At 31.6% G+C, this 18,156-nt stretch overlaps 1 protein-coding gene across 1 annotated transcript in view; it reads left to right on the top strand.

Moving 5' to 3' along the window:
- LOC127719725 (uncharacterized) overlaps positions 1 to 18,156 on the top strand; it is a 264,736-nt gene that overhangs the window by 107,019 nt on the left and 139,561 nt on the right. Inside the window, exons 46-50 of the mRNA XM_052225963.1 lie at positions 391 to 608; positions 5,957 to 6,116; positions 7,396 to 7,621; positions 13,740 to 13,977; positions 15,825 to 16,013. Of these exons, the coding sequence (XP_052081923.1) occupies positions 391 to 608; positions 5,957 to 6,116; positions 7,396 to 7,621; positions 13,740 to 13,977; positions 15,825 to 16,013 (1,031 nt within the window). The remainder of the gene's footprint in view (positions 1 to 390; positions 609 to 5,956; positions 6,117 to 7,395; positions 7,622 to 13,739; positions 13,978 to 15,824; positions 16,014 to 18,156) is intronic.

Genomic DNA, 18,156 nt, shown 5'->3' on the forward strand with positions numbered 1-18,156 from the left:
ATTTAAAGCTTTTGGTAGTAGAAATCCGACCACTTTGGTGTAGTTTATAAAATGAATTATTAATTTGGAAATTAATGGAGCCCTTTATATTCCAAAATGGAAAACAAGATTGGAAACACAAAATATCTACAAACTAATATTGAAATAACTAAGAATGTAATTGACAAGGATTGACATTTTTTTTGGCGTTTTTTGGTCTATTCGGGCACTCTTTAGTGCCTCCACTTGTAAGGATTTATCGCCATGGTATAACCAAGGGCTCTGAAAGTTGATTTAAACACCATCAAACACACAAACTAAAAACCAATCATTGTTGTTCAGTAGCTTTAATAGTGCTTTCCATGAAATAATATTTCTATATATTCTACATAATCTGACTTGTTTTTATAGCTGAAGAAATCTTTAAAGAACTTAAAGTAGCTGTTACTGGTATAAAGGAAGCCTATGCTATTGGTCAAGGATTGTCAGAGGTTGGAGCTAAACTTTTAGGAGAGAAGTTAGCCAATATGACAGTTGGTGACATTGAAACGTTAATGGACTTCAAGAATATTGATCCAATATTGGTGGCCCAGCTTATGAAAGATTTGAGAGACTTAGCTAAGGCGTTGGTATGCTTTGATAATTGATAATTTATCCACTATCCATGTGTATTTATACTGGTAAAATTCTCAAATTGTGTCTTTATGAGATGATATGAGATGAACATAGAGATCATATTTGGGAACCAGTAGGTGAAAAAAATATCTTTGAATAATATATACCTCCCAAAAGAGGCGTGGTTTGTGAAACAGCTGTGTTTACAAAGTGCAAATTATACTAACACTTATTCAAATAGAAAAATCTTCAAAATCACTCTTTCTCACAACAAAACTTATTTATTACAATCATACTTATTTATTACAATCATAGTCTAAAAAATCAATGCTTATACTCTATATTGTCTTTCACAGTACATTATATACCCCAAATCTGTTTCAATTTTTAAAGAATTCGAAACATTATTATAATTACTGTCAGCTACCCTATGTGCTTTTTTGTCGAGCCTTCGACTTTAGTCGAAAAAGCGAGACATAGCGATCCTACATTCCGTCGGCGGCGTCGTCGTCGTCGTTGTCGTCGGCGGCGTCCACAAATATTCACTCTGTGGTAAAAGTTTTAGAAATTTTAATAACTTTCTTAAACTATCCTGGATTTCTACCAAACTTGGATAGAAGCTTGTTTATGATCATAAGATAGTATCCAGAAGTAAATTTTGTAAAATAAAATTCCATTTTTTCCGTATTTTACTTATAAATGGACTTAGTTTTTCTGCCGGGAAATATTACATTCACTCTGTGGTTAAAGTTTTTAAAATTTTAATAACTTTCTTAAACTATCCTGGGTTTGTACCAAACTTAGACAGAAGCTTGTTTATGATCATAAGATAGTATCCAGAAGTAAATTTTGTAAAAAAATAAATCCATTTTTTCCTTATTTTACTTTTAAATGGACTTACATTTTCTGTCAGGAAACAACACATTCACTCTGTGGTTAAAGTTTTTAAAATTTTAATAACTTTCTTAAACTATCCTGGATTTGTACCAAACTTGGACAGAAGCTTGTTTATGATCAAAAGCTAGTATCTAGAAGGACATTTTGTAAAAAAATAAATCCATTTTTTCCGTATTTTACTTTTAAATGGACTTAGATTTTCTGCCAGGAAACAACACATTCACTCTGTGGTTAAAGTTTTTAAAATTTTAATAACTTTCTTATACTATTTTGGATTTGTACCAAACTTGGACAGAAGCTTGTTTATGATCAAATGGTAGTATCCAGAAGGAAATTTTGTTTTCTTCCAGTTAACATTACATTCAGTCTGCAGTTAAAGTTTTTAAACATTTATTAGATTCATAAACCATCCTGATTTTTACCAAACTTGGACAGAAGCTTCTTACAATCAAAAGACAGTATCAAGAGGAATATTTTTATTGATTTACTTCCTCATTTTTGTTGAGCCTGCGATTAACAGAAAAAAGTAGGCGAGACACTGGGTTCCGCGGAACCCTTACGAATTTTTTCAGACATGAATGCTTGCAACCTCTATGAAACTTTTCTGATAACAAATTGAAAGCATGTCAGAATACTATAAATGTTAATCATTCCAACATTTAATATGATATAAAGTATCCAATCCCACCTCTGTCTCCAGTCCACATCTTACTGTATGCCTATTTATCTATAAAAAGAAATTAACAGTTCAGAAATCTTGTCACAATAATATTATTTCTAACCATATGCCCAAAATAATTTGGCTAATATATGAACAAGAAGTGTTTAGACAAGGCCATATTTGCAAAACTGTATGTATGAAGTTACCAGTTTCATATACAAATTCGTTAAAAGATTTATAAAAGTGATTGCTTAAATCTGTTTTTTGCATAACTTCAAAGTAAAAGTGTTGTTTTCTATACAAAAGACCTTTATAATAACAAAACAATAGCCTTTACAGGTTAATATCTGTTTTATGACCCAGGGGTTAGGAATTTTTCTCGGTTTTTTTGCCACTGGGGCCTCAAATTTGCCAAATAATTCTGCTGTTTCTGTGAATATGGAGTATATAGTATATTTTTAGAATAGAACATACTATTGTTAGCTTTCTATAGGTACTTTCGTGTTTCTAGCTTGTTTTATTTCATGGAGCAGTCTGAAGAAAGCAAATTCAGGTGATACTACTTATTTGTTGTTTTTTCGACAGAACAAAACCCCAACAACAATTTTCATTTTCATGAAGTATCTATGAGTTTCAATGACTGTGAAGAGTAAACATAAGAACTTTTTAACAATTTAAATAACATATACAGTTGGGTGCAGACCAACCATTACATTTCCACGTGCATAATAGTTAACGCTGTGTTTACTCATATGCACTTCTTGTAAACGACGCTTTAACTCTACATTTACTCCAAAATTTTAGTAGACATAAACAGTAAATAGGCGTTTACTTTCACGTATACCTCCGCATTAACACAAAAAAGGCATGTCTTCTAATTTTTTTCATAGTAAAAACGCATTTACTTATGCTTTAACATGAAGAAGGCACGTCTTTTTTGTAAAAAGTTAACACACGTTACTACTGCATGGTGGGTTACACTAATGACTGGACCAATGACAGGACCAAAATGAAAATGCTTATCAATTTTTTATTTATCATAGGACTTTTCTCAAATTTGAAATGTTATAAGATTTCATCATTTCATATTTAAATATAAGAAAAGAAAAACGAAAAAATATTTGTAAAACTTGCTGAAACCTGACCTGAGCAATATACAGTTTGATTGATTGTTTGACCTAAAAGAGAAGGAATTATATTGACACATTTTTTTAATAAAAAAAACAATTCCTTATGTCTTCAGGGATGAACAGGTTTATTAAAATTGACATTATATATTGAATATACAAATGTCGATCAACTAATATTTAAAATTTTTACAAATAGTTAGCAGGAATAGTAAAAGCATGTTTTCTATGTGCACATACAGGTAAAAATGTATTATCTGGAATAAATGCGCATTTAGTACTGACTAAACGGACATACACACGTTTACTGGAGTAGACTTAAGAATTTCCATTTTGACCGCCTTAACATAATTGTTGTAAATGCGAAAATTGGAGTTACCAAATGAAATATGTGCATACGGCATTAAACTGTGTTTACTTTATGGTATGCTTGGTCTGCACCCAACTGTATGCATGTCTTATGAATTTACTTGGCATACAGGACTTTAGGTAAACTATGCACACTATAAACTGTGAATAAATATGCTAAGTCATCATATATAATCCAAGGATTTTCTAAATCTTCATGGATTTTTTATCAAACAAAATGAGTTAATTTAATTAAAATCTCTGAAGATTTGGTGAAATTCTACATGTCCTTTTACCTCCAAACATAGGTTGCACTTCTGTAAAATTATAAACAATGTTATTTTCCATAGGAAATCCTTTTACCAAAACTGTCCCACTTTTGCTAGGAAATTTTGTAAAAAAAAAATATATCCTAGAATGGACAGTTCATATATGCACTACTATATTTTTCAAAAGTTAAAACATAGCCTGCGTGGCATGTTTTCATCATTTATATGTCTTGAACTTCTAAGAGTTTAAAATAATACTAAAATTCTGTACTAGCCCTCCCTTCACTTTTGATTTCCCTCTTATTTTAATTTGGCCGCTATCCAGTGTATTTATACTGGTAAAAATCTCAAGTTTTTTTTCTGAGATGAAACATAGAGATCATATCTGGGAACCAGTAGGTAAACAAAACAAAATATCTATGAGTATTATATTTGTCTAATAAAGAGGCGTGGTTTGTATTTACAAAATGCAACCTTTATCTGGTTGTTTAAAGTGATTTTTTACACTTAAGCTTGAAATAAGCCATTAACTATTTGCATCCAGACCATCTAGAATGGTTCAGTATGTTCATGAGGCAGTCTCTCAATGTTACCTTGAGAAAACTGGATCAGTTTCTGTTTTGGTTTTCAGGCTTTATTTAATTTTTTCTTAAGTGCCAGTTTTTGCATTTCAAATACAAAACTGACAGGAATGTTTAAACAAACCAGACACAAATTTGAACAAAAAAGACATACGAATCATGTTTTTCATATTTGTTTTTATTAAATTACTCTGTTATAAATTAGTTTTCTCTGTTGAAAAAAATCATATTTTTCACACAGTGGCCTTCTATAGCCGACTACAGTCCCTTTAACGTAGAAGTTAACACTTTTTTCGTTCGGGAATTGTACGTACAGCGTGCGGGAATCGTTCGTATAGAGTTCGGTCATCGTTCGTACATCATTCGTATAGCGTTCGTACAACGTTCGGTCAGCGTTCGTTCATCGTTCATCGTATTGTAAATGTCATCGTTTAGAGTTTTGTGTATCGTATGGATCATGGTATCGTTAAGCGTTTGATTTGTCGTATGGTACATGGTATGGTTTAGCGTTAAGCATTTAGCGTTCGTTTATCGTATGGGATATGATATCGTTTAACGTTTCATCTATCGTGTAGTATATCGTTTTGTAAAGCGTATGATATATGTTAGGGTTTTATTTCAGATTCAGAAAGTTATTTCAATTATTATTTTGAGTTAAAATAGTTTAATATAAAAAAATGCGGGATAAAAAAAAAACAATTATTAGATTGGATTGATTTATAGTTGGTTGCGTACTTGTATATCCCAAACTTATTTGATAGATGAATACAAAATATATCTATAATCTAAAAAAAATTGTTTAATAACGATATATAGATTAAACTGTTATTCAGTCGATATTTAAATATATGTGATAAAAAAGAATATATAAAAATAATTAACAAAACCTTTTGAACAAAAGGCAAATCTTAAGACCCCGAATATACTTTTGTAAGAACATTAGATTAATTCCGAATCCCATCTGAAATAAATTGTTCATTTAGGTCAAAAGAATGTTAATACCTTCGGCTATTTTCAAAAAATGTTGACTGAAAACCCTTCAGACTGCAGTTTACTCGCACATTACCCAAGTACGTATTTCCACGGCTAACAAAATTCATAATCGTATCTTTTAATTTGTTTAAATTTTATTTCCGTGTTTATTTTTCAAACTTTTAATGTAAATAATTTTGGATCAACATGGAGTCAGAACAAATTATAATTTATTAAATGATTAATTAAAAACTGAAATATGCACCCAATCTAAATGTTACGCATATGATCACCTATATAAAAAGATTTAACAGAACACACGTAAGTACATACGTACATCGTTCGGGCATCGTCCGTACATGATTGGGCATCGTTCGTATTGTTAACTTTTACGTTACACGGATTGTACATAGTGAGGGTTTTATAATGGTAAAGAAAATGTCACATTACAATAATAAATAACATCTTTGAAATTCATTTTCGTTTTAATCAATTTCATAATTTCAGTTATCTGAGTTCCTTACCAAGCTTCTTAACAATGGAGAAGAAGTGTTTAAATCTTTTGACTTCACACTAAAGGGAGACTTTAGTTTCCCTAAACAGGATGTAGAACTGTTTAGCTACAGTATTAACATGATGGTTGGTGGAATAATTCCAATGCAGTTCTGTAAGTTATAAGTCACATGTCAATTTGGTATGTTACAGTCATTATGTACAATTTGTATAACAGTCCAACTTTACTATTTTGTTGTTTATAAGCCTATTTCTTACTAAATATCCTTGATATCAATTAATTAAATTTAAAGTAATTGATGTGATCATGATTAAACAATTTATTGAAAAAGATAACACTTTACAAGGACTATTAAGAATAAAGGGAATTTATAGTTCTCATGTAACTCATTTTCTGTTTGACCTTGTTTTTAACTAATAAAAAGTCACTTACTGGCTAGAGTTATTCCCCTTTATATCTATCCCGTTTCAGTGGTTATCTGCCTCTCATGGTCCCTTTAATACCCTCCCAAACATTTTCTCTATAATTTTAATCTTTTCAGCGGTCCCTGTATAACGCGGTCAGAGTTCACCTTATTTTCGAACGAAATCTGCATTTCAACTTTTAACAACGATCATACTTAAGTTTTTAAATACCAAAAATCTTCGTGACAAAACAAAACAGGCTGTAAATATCGAAGAGTCAAAATGAGAATTAAAAGCTGTTTGCAACCGCGATCGCACAATAGAAGGTGAATTTTGAATTCGCCTTGTTCCACTGAAATAAGTATCAATGACTTATTTCTTTGAAGAAATATTAACATATTTTATTTTTTTTATTCAAATTTACAGTGCCGGGATCCTCTATTATTTTGTTTTTATTTCAATGCAATAAAGATAACAGTTGAAAACACTAAAACAATTTGACTGATCCTGGCCACAAACGATGAAGGAACCACAATTTTGTTAATGATTCAAATGTCGCCTCTCTTAAGCAGTCACATTTAATTTGATACTTCCCACGAGTGACTGCTTAATACAAGTTTGACTGTAACAGATTTGACCTGTGTTGATTAATTTTGGAAAGAATGTTGCTTAAAAGGGCGGAATTACAAAGTTACATTTAATTACTTGTTCTTCACTTTAGTTTGTCCACTCTATTATATATGGTATACAGGGACTATATGGCCAGGTATAGTTTTCTTAACATATTATTGAAGAACAACTAGGCCAACTTTAACTTTACCAGAAACTTCATCATGTTTAAAACCATATGTGTATATGAAACAAGCTACCCATATTTGATTTTTTATTTCAATTTTCATTTCTTTACTGCAGTTCCGTGTATTATTTGAATCAGATGTGCATTTGTGGAAAGACTTGACATGCCCAATATAATGGGGTGTTATTTCAATTTTAAGAATTAACTATGATAGATGTTTTATCAATTTCAGCATTTGGAGCTGGTGCATACTATGGAATGAAGTTTGAGATTGGTGCCAAGGTGTTAGAAATGAAAGCTATATGTGGGGTAGAACCGTATGGGGGTGTGACAGTCTATGGTGAACTTGGTATTGGTTTTTTACTGTATGGAAAACTCCGTTTAGAAGGAAGAATTATGGACCTGCGCTTCCCAACAACAGCTGAGATTTCATTCAATAAGTTTCCTCTAGATGTTGGGTAAGTGGAAGATTTCATTCAATAATTTCCCTCTAGGTGTTTGGTAAGTGGCAAATTACATTCAATATGTTCTCTTAGGTATAAGGTAAGTATCATACTACAATCAATATGTTCTTACTAGATGTTTGGTAAGTGGCAGATTACATTCAACAGGTTCCCTCTAGATGTTGGGTAAGTGGCAGATTATATTCAATGAGGACCCTCTAGATGTTTGATAATTGGCAGATTCCATTAAATAAGTTCTTTCTAGGTTGCACTTTGTAAATATAGCTGTTTCTCAAACCACGCCTCTTTTTGGGAGATATATAATATTAATAGACAATTTAATTTGTATACGTACTGGTTCCCGGATATGATCTCTTATGTTTTATCTCATACTAAAAGTGGCACAGTTTTAGCCGCAAAGGGATTTCCTATGGGAAATTGCATTGTCTATATTTACAGAAATGCAACCTCTAGATGTTTGACAATTGGCAAATTCCATTCAATAAGTTACCTCATCATGTTGGGTAATTGGCAGATTACATTCAATAAGTTCCCTTTAGATGTTGGGTAAGTGGCAGATTACATTCAATAAGTTCCGTCTAGATTTTTGACAATTGGCAGATTCCATTCAATAAGTTACCTCATCATGTTGGGTAATTGGCAGATTACATTCAATAAGTTCCCTTTAGATGTTGGGTAAGTGGCAGATTACATTCAATAAATTCCGTCTAGATGTTTGATAATTGGCAGATTCCGTTTAATAAGTTCCGTCTAGTTGTTTGATAATTAGCAGATTACATTCAATAAGTTCCGTCTAGATGTTTGATTATTGGCAGATTCCATTCCGTAAGTTCCGTCTAGTTGTTTGATAATTGGCATATTACATTCAATAAGTTCCGTCTAGATGTTTAATAATTGGCAGATTCCATTCGATAAGTTCAATCTAGATGTTGGGTAAGTGGCAGATTCCGTTCAAATTGTTCCCTCTAGATGTTGGGTAAGTAGCAGAATACATTCAAATTGTTCTCTCTAGATGTTTGATAATTGGCAGATTCCATTCAAAGTGTTCTCTAGATGTTGGGAAAGTAGCAGAACACATTTTTATTGTTTTCTCTAGATGTTGGGTAAATAGCAGAATACATTCGAATTGTTCTTTCTAGATGTTGGGTAAGTAGCAGAACACATTTTAATTGTTCTCTCTAGATGTTGGGTAAGTAGCAGAATAAATTCTAATTGTACTCTCTAGATATTGGGTAAATAGCAGATTACATTCAAAGTGTTCTCTAAATGTTGGGTAGGTGCAGAATACATTTTAATTGTTCTCTCTGGATGGTGGATAAATAGCAAAATACATTCATATTGTTCCCTGTAGATGTTTGGTATGTAGCAGAATACATTCAAAGTGTTCTCTAGATGTTGGGTAGGCAGAAGAATACATTCGAATTGTTCTTTCTAGATGTTGGGTTAGTAGCAGAACACATTTTTATTGTTTTCTCTAGATGTTGGGTAAATAGCAGAATACATTCGAATTGTTCTTTCTAGATGTTGGGTAAGTAGCAGAACATATTTTAATTGTTCCCTCTAGATGTTGGGTAAGTAGCAGAATACATTCAAGTTCTCTCTAGATGTTTGATAATTGGCAGATTCCATTCAAAATGTTCTCTAGATGCTGGGTAAGTAGCAGAATACATTCAAATTGTTCTCTCTAGATATTGGGTAAATAGCAGAATACATTCTTATTGTTCTCTCTAGATATTGGGTAAGTAGCAGAATAAATTCTAATTGTTCTCTAGATGTTGGGTAGGTAGCAGAACACATTTTAATTGTTCTCTTTAGATGGTGGGTAAATAGAAGAATACATTCATATTGTTCCCTCTAGATGTTGGGTAAGTAGCAGAAAACATTCAAATTGTTCTCTCTAGATGTTGGGTAAGTAGCAGAATAAATTCTAATTGTACTCTCTAGATATTGGGTAAATAGCAGATTACATTCAAAGTGTTCTCTAGATGTTGGGTAGGTGCAGAATACATTTTAATTGTTCTCTCTGGATGGTGGATAAATAGCAAAATTCATTCATATTGTTCCCTGTAGATGTTTGGTATGTAGCAGAATACATTCAAAGTGTTCTCTAGATGTTGGGTAGGCAGAAGAATACATTCGAATTGTTCTTTCTAGATGTTGGGTTAGTAGCAGAACACATTTTTATTGTTTTCTCTAGATGTTGGGTAAATAGCAGAATACATTCGAATTGTTCTTTCTAGATGTTGGGTAAGTAGCAGAACATATTTTAATTGTTCCCTCTAGATGTTGGGTAAGTAGCAGAATACATTCAAGTTCTCTCTAGATGTTTGATAATTGGCAGATTCCATTCAAAATGTTCTCTAGATGCTGGGTAAGTAGCAGAATACATTCAAATTGTTCTCTCTAGATATTGGGTAAATAGCAGAATACATTCTTATTGTTCTCTCTAGATATTGGGTAAGTAGCAGAATAAATTCTAATTGTTCTCTAGATGTTGGGTAGGTAGCAGAACACATTTTAATTGTTCTCTTTAGATGGTGGGTAAATAGAAGAATACATTCATATTGTTCCCTCTAGATGTTGGGTAAGTAGCAGAAAACATTCAAATTGTTCTCTCTAGATGTTGGGTAAGTAGCAGAATAAATTCTAATTGTACTCTCTAGATATTGGGTAAATAGCAGATTACATTCAAAGTGTTCTCTAGATGTTGGGTAGGTGCAGAATACATTTTAATTGTTCTCTCTGGATGGTGGATAAATAGCAAAATACATTCATATTGTTCCCTGTAGATGTTTGGTATGTAGCAGAATACATTCAAAGTGTTCTCTAGATGTTGGGTAGGCAGAAGAATACATTCGAATTGTTCTTTCTAGATGTTGGGTTAGTAGCAGAACACATTTTTATTGTTTTCTCTAGATGTTGGGTAAATAGCAGAATACATTCGAATTGTTCTTTCTAGATGTTGGGTAAGTAGCAGAACATATTTTAATTGTTCCCTCTAGATGTTGGGTAAGTATCAGAATACATTCAAGTTCTCTCTAGATGTTTGATAATTGGCAGATTCCATTCAAAATGTTCTCTAGATGCTGGGTAAGTAGCAGAATACATTCAAATTGTTCTCTCTAGATATTGGGTAAATAGCAGAATACATTCTAATTGTTCTCTCTAGATATTGGGTAAGTAGCAGAATAAATTCTAATTGTTCTCTAGATGTTGGGTAGGTAGCAGAACACATTTTAATTGTTCTCTTTAGATGGTGGGTAAATAGAAGAATACATTCATATTGTTCCCTCTAGATGTTGGGTAAGTAGCAGAATACATTCAAAGTGTTCTCTAGATGTTGGGTAGGTAACAGAATACATTCGAATTGTTCTTTCTAGATGTTGGGTAAGTAGCAGAACACATTTTAATTGTTCCCTCTAGATGTTGGGTAAATAGCAGAATACATTCGAATTGTTTTTTCTAGATGTTGGATAATTGGCAGATTCCATTCAAAGTGTTCTCTAGATGCTGGGTAAGTAGCAGAATACATTCAAATTGTTATCTCTAGATGTTGGGTAAGTAGCAGAATTAATTATAATTGTTCTCTCTAGATATTGGGTAAGTAGCAGAATGCATTCTAATTGTTCTCTCTAGATATTGGGTAAGTAGCATAATAAATTCTAATTGTTAAGTCTAAATATTGGGTAAGTAGCAGAATACATTCATAGTGTATTCTATATGTTGGGTAGGTAGCAGAACACATTTTAATTGTTCTCTTTAGATGGTGGGTAAATAGCAGAATACATTTATATTGTTCCCTCTAGATGTTTGGTAAGTAGCAGAATACATTCAAAGTGTTCTCTAGATGTTGGGTAGGTAGCAGAATACATTTGAATTGTTCTTTCTAAATGTTGGGTAAGTAGCAGAACACATTTTAATTGTTTTCTTTAGATGTTGGGTAAATGGCAGAATACATTCGAATTGTTCTTTCTAGATGTTGGGTAAGTAGCAGAACACATTTTAATTGTTTTCTCTAGATGTTGGGTAATCTTTTAGGAAATTTTGGTCCTCAATGCTCTTCAACTTCGTGCTTTATTTGGCCTTTTGAACTTATTTGTCATTTTGAGCGTCACTGATGAGTCTTTTGTAGACGAAACGCGAATCTGGCGCAAATACAAAATATTATGTTTTTTTTTAAGATTCTTTAAGCTATAATGAATTTTTGATGTTCATGAATAATGTTAAACATGGAAAGTGTTGGATAATTGGCAGATTACATTCAATAAGTTCCCTTTAGATGTTGGGTAAGTGGCAGATTACATTCAATAAGTTCGGTCTAGATGTTTGATAATTGGCAGATTACATTCAATAAGTTCCGTCTAGATATTTGATAATTGGCAGATTACATTCAATAAGTTCCGTCTAGATGTTTGATAATTGGCAGATTCCATTCCGTAAGTTTCATCTAGTTGTTTGATAATTGGCATATAACATTCAATAAGTTCCGTCTAGATGTTTGATAATTGGCAGATTCCATTCGATAAATTCCATCTAGATGTTGAGTAAGTGGCAGATTCCGTTCAAATTGTTCCCTCTAGATGTTTGGTAAGTAGCAGAATACATTCAAATTGTTCTTTCTAGATGTTTGAAAATTGGCAGATTCCATTCAAAGTGTTCTCTAGTTGTCGGGTAAGTAGCAGAATACATTCAAATTGTTCTCTCTAGATGTTAAGTAAGTAGCAGAATACATTCAAATTGTTCTCTCTAGACATTGGGTAAATAGCAGAACACATTCTAATTGTTCTCTCTAGATGTTGGGTAAGTAGCAGAATACATTCTAATTGTTCTCTCTAGATATTGGGTAAATAGCAGAATAAATTCTAATTGTTCTCTCTAGATATTGGGTAAGTAGCAGAATACATTCAAAGTGTTCTCTAGATGTTGGGTAGGTGCAGAACACATTTTAATTGTTCTCTCTGGGTGGTGGATAAATTGCAGAATACATTCATATTTTTCCCTGTAGATGTTGGGTATGTAGCAGAATATATTCAAAGTGTTCTCTAGATGTTGGGTAGGTAGCAGAATACATTCGAATTGTTCTTACTAGATGTTGGGATAGTAGCAGAACACATTTTTATTGTTTTCTCTAGATGTTGGGTAATTGTTCTCTCTAGATATTGGGTAAGTAGCAGAATACATTCAAAGTGTTCTCTAGATGTTGGGTAGGTGCAGAACACATTTTAATTGTTCTCTCTGGATGGTGGATAAATAGCAGAATACATTCATATTTTTCCCTGTAGATGTTGGGTATGTAGCAGAATATATTCAAAGTGTTCTCTAGATGTTGGGTAGGTAGCAGAATACATTCGAATTGTTCTTTCTAGATGTTGGGTAAGTAGCAGAACACATTTCATTGTTCCCTCTGGATGTTGGGTAAGTAGCAGAATACATTCAAATGGTTCTCTCTAGATGTTTGATAGTTGGCAGATTCCATTCAATCAAAGTGTTCTCTAGATACTGGGTAAGTAGCAGAATACATTCAAATTGTTCTCTCTAGATGTTGGGTAGGTAGCAGAATAAATTATAATTGTTCTCTCTAGATATTGGGTAAGTAGCAGAATAAATTATAATTGTTCTTTTTAGATGGTGGGTAAATAGCAGAATACATTCATATTGTTCCCTCTAGATGTTGGGTAAGTAGCAGAATACATTTTAATTGTTTTCTCTAGATGTTGGGTAAATAGCAGAATACATTCGAATTGTTCCCTCTAGATGTTGGGTAAGTAGCAGAACACATTTTAATTGTTTTCTCTAGATGTTGGGTAATCTTTTAGGAATTTTTTGGTCCTCAATGCTCTTCAACTTCGTTCTTTATTTGGCCTTTTGAACTTATTTGAGCGTCACTGATGAGTCTTTTGTAGCCGAAACGCGAGTCTGGCGCAAATACAAAATATTATGGTTTTTTTTAAGATTCTTTGATTCTTTAAGTTATAATGAATTTTTGATGTTCATGAATAATGTTAAACATGGGAAGTGTTTAGTAGATGTTTTTGGTGCCTCATAAGTTAATGCCTTGATTTGATCTATTGTCATAATTTTATCTTTTTTTATTCATATATTTATTTTACAGTCTGGTTATGTACTTGAAACTGACTCCAATTGAGCTGAACTTGTATGCTCTGGTGACCTTAGAGGTCAAACTTGGTCCTATTAGTTTTAAGAAAACTTTGTTTAAAGCTAAACTATGGTCATACAAGGCACCAACGATTACTAAGAAATTGATTGACAACAGAAAAGATGAAGAAGACAAAACTCCTCCATCTATTTCACCTTTTACTGATGAACCTGATACAAGAAGAAAAAAAAGGGTAATGATCATTTGTATGATGGTTTTGCAGTAAGCTTTGGACTGACTTGTGGGAAATGTTCTAAATATTGAAACAGATCATTAATGTTCATTACATTCCCTTCCTTCTTATATTGCTTAATTTCTTCATGTTTCCATCTCGAAGTTTTTTCACATTTTTTTCAGGAACTTAAATTTGATACCAACCAAATGTGTGCATGCAATACTGCGTGATGCATATTTAAGTAAAACACTCATTCAGTTCCAGTTTACAATATACTTAATATTTATCTTACCTCCTATACATTTCTAAGTATATATTATTGGTTAAAAACATCCGTGTGGAGACTGTATATATTTCATATGCGGTTCGTAGGCATGGTTAATTTAGATACACATTTCGTTACGGTGTTACGTCCCTTTATAAAAACAGCATGGCATTGAAGAAAAAGTTTTCCCTTGACAACATATGAAGAAATTGATGATGAACAATTGAAATAAATGCAGAAAACACATTAAAAGCTTACAGACTGTTAGTGTCGGCATTTATTTTTGTATAGACCAATGAAAGTAGGTTCTTTATATTGAAGACTTGATCACTTTGATATACCACTAGTCTAAATGCCTCATATTTAGATAGTTGGTAGGAGATATGCATTACCAAGTGTGCAAGTGTATTAGGTCACTAGCACACTGTGTAACTAATAATATTCACTCACATATTGGCCATGTATAAAATCAGTTCAAGGCTTTCTGAAGTTTACTCACATAGTGGCCATGTGTATAATCAGTTCAAGGCTTTCTGAAATTTTGAATCAACCTAGCTTTATATGAGCTTATTATACCGTGTATTGCATTTTGATATCCATCATTCATTAACTACATCTGAACCATATTCTTAAAAGGTGTTATACCACCAAATCATGGTACGTCATATCCGGTTGCATACAAAAATAGGAAACAAATAAAATATTCCCTTGAATTTGACAGTTGTAGGTAATTAATCCTACCTCTCATTGCAGGAAAACATTCCTGGGTCATAAACATATATCTTGGGTATTTCAAAGCACCATTATTTTTTTATTTGGGGTTTCTATAGAGTATTTATGAAACTTGATTACATGGTTATTAAAGCTTGTACACAGGTAAAAAGAGGTGAAAATTTGAAAGGTTAATTCCAGCGATGGTTATTTTCTTATATGTAATGAAACGTTATGTGAATTTTTTTCTATAGTCCTGGACAGGATAAAAGTTTACACATGACAAGTATTTCTTTTTTTAAACAGAGAAAAATTCTGAAATTTTTTTGGAAATTGCCAATTTAACAATGACTAATAGGGAAAAATCAATGGTGGTATAACACCTATTAAGGTGGTATAATCAGTAACAATAGCTCAAGGTTCAACTTGTTTTTGATTTAGCCATGCTGGATCAATGTGATCACTCTGGATTTTGAGATGGTGCAGAATTCTAAGTTGAAGACATATCATGAAACTAATTATGTGTTTTTAGAAATTTTATCATCAATTGCCAATTTTTGGCATGTTATTTGTACTTAAATATAGAAAGCTTTGGGCGAACTACCCTTTTATTTTTGATAAAAGAAAATTTTTCCTATTAAGGGCAGTGCGTCAAGAAAACACTACAGGGCGCCATTCCAATCAAACAGATCCTGTAGGAAACACTATTATTCTTCTCTCATAACCATTTAAGCAAGAATTGAAAATTTGAGATAAAGACGACATGACCCAAAAGAAAACATGAAATTTAAATGAGCAATACATTCTGTTATACATTTTGAACTTCACAATAAAGTCTTCAATGATTGAACTGAACTTATTAGTAAGATTTTACTTTTTACCTATCTAGTCCACGGCAAGTTGTGAAGTAGAACAAATAGCAGGTAGAGACTATGTAGAGCCAATGTTTGAAATCGCTGTTCGTGCTGAGGACGACAGAAGTGACGTGGCTTACTTCCTTGATATTGGAACAGTACCGGGAGGAAAAGATGTAATGGACCAGCATACTCTTGGTGGACCAAAAACATCAATGGATGAGGCTAGTCCTTATAATGATAAGAACTTGTTTTCAAAGGATAACATTTTCTTAAAATGTTTTCATAAGATTATATTTGCTTTAAAGTTTTACACCTTTCTCTTGTTTAGGATGTTTGCTTATCAAGTTGTACATATATACATATATATACCAAGGTGGACTTTTCATACGCTCTGCATTAAAAAAATTGTCCATTAACTCTTTTTTTCTACGGATGTCAAGTTGGTTCAATATTCAACATTCAAGAGTCAATTTTTTAAAAAAAAAATTTCAGCATTCACTTTCAACATTCTTCAATCGATTTCAACTTTCAACATTAAAATTGTTTATTTGAATTTTGAATTTTTTTTTAACATTCAACATTCGTGTTCAACATTCGTTTTCAACATTCGTTCTTAAACATTCAATATTCGTTTTTCAACATTCAACATTCGTTTGCAACATTCGTTTTCAACATTCGATTTTCAACATTCAACTTTCGATTTTCAAAATTCAATATTGGTTTTTAACATTTAACATCTGTTTTCAACATTCAGCATTCGTTTTTGACATTCGATTTTCAACATTCAACATTCGTTTTCAACATTCGATTTTCAATATACAACATGTTTTTTTTTGAAAAAAATAATTAAATTGAATTTTGAAAGTTGAAAACGAATGTTAAATGTTGAAAATCGAATGTAAACGAATGTTGAATGTTGAAATGATTGTTGACCTTTGAAAAAAAATCGAAAAGTTGACTGTTGAAAATCGAATGTTAAATGTTGAAAAAACAACAATAGAATGAAAAAAAAAAATTGAAAGTTGAATGCTGTAAACGAGTGTAAAAAAAAATGGGAAAAAAAAATTAAAAAATTTGAAAATCCAATGTTGAAAACGAATGTTTGGAAAAAAGAAAAGAAAAAAAAGTTATACAAAAAAATAATTTTGAATGTTGAAATCGAATGTTTAATATTAAAAATGAATGCTGAAAAAAAATTATTTGATTAAAAATGATTCATTACTGAGAAAGAATTTTACATTCTTGCAAGATTTTATTGATTTTCTTGTCTTAACGACTTTAATTTGTTTAATTGCTACTTTATTTTCGTCATCCTAAGTTTGTCATACTTTTCTTATTGTATTATCATTTGAATTCTACTCACTTTCATTTACCTCTTAAATAACATACCTTTTTATCTTCACTACAATGTTTTCACACGGTTAACATGGTAAACACTTAAATGTTAAAATCGAATGTTTCATGTTGAAAATAAATACTTAAAATTAAAAAAAAAAAATTGAATGTTGAATATTGAACTAACTTGACATCCAGTTTATTTCTTTACATTTTTTTAAAACAAGCATATGATATACACCTGGTAAAAAATTTGAAATTTGTGATTTTTATGATATTTTTTTCGAACAATTTAATATACAAATGTTTTACCACACACTCCATCATTATGAAAAACTCATAGACACCTTTTTCCAACCAAAATTTATAGTTTTTTAAATGCATCTATCTCAAAAGCAAACACACATACATACATATCCTTATTTTTTTAAAAATAATTTATGTATGTGTACTCAAATACATCATCAATTGAAAAAAATAATGTAGTTATAACATGTGTCAAATGTGAAATTTAGCAACTGGCACCCTTGATCTTAGCAATATGAATAGTAGAAGTTTGATATATGTCAATGAGACAACTTATCAACATTAAAACAAAAAAACAAAAAAACTTCTAGATGTCAACACACTGTAACAATAAACAGATGTAAATACAAAATGACAAGCTCTAAAATGAGCGTCCCAAGTAATGAAATATGTTTTTAATGAATTTAACATAGACTATCTAATTTATGCCTTCAACGAAAAATTCCCTTAATGCCTAAAACATTACGATAAGAACCAACTACAATGACAACGTTCCTGGCTTGGGACAGGCATCTAATCATGTGGAGGTGACATATACAAAAAATATGTCAAAACAACTATGTGAACTCAATTACTAGCTAGTGGTTAATGGGCAATACATGCTTAATGTTATTGAAACATGACAAATAAAGCAGTAAATACATCTTAATGTTAATTAGGTAGAGTATTAATAAACTTCAGGTTTAAGATAGTTTGATTTTAAGCATCATCATCACCAATAAA

This window comes from Mytilus californianus, unplaced genomic scaffold (genome assembly GCF_021869535.1).
Source record: "Mytilus californianus isolate M0D057914Y unplaced genomic scaffold, xbMytCali1.0.p SCAF_11, whole genome shotgun sequence".
NCBI classification, from domain to species: domain Eukaryota; kingdom Metazoa; phylum Mollusca; class Bivalvia; order Mytilida; family Mytilidae; genus Mytilus; species Mytilus californianus.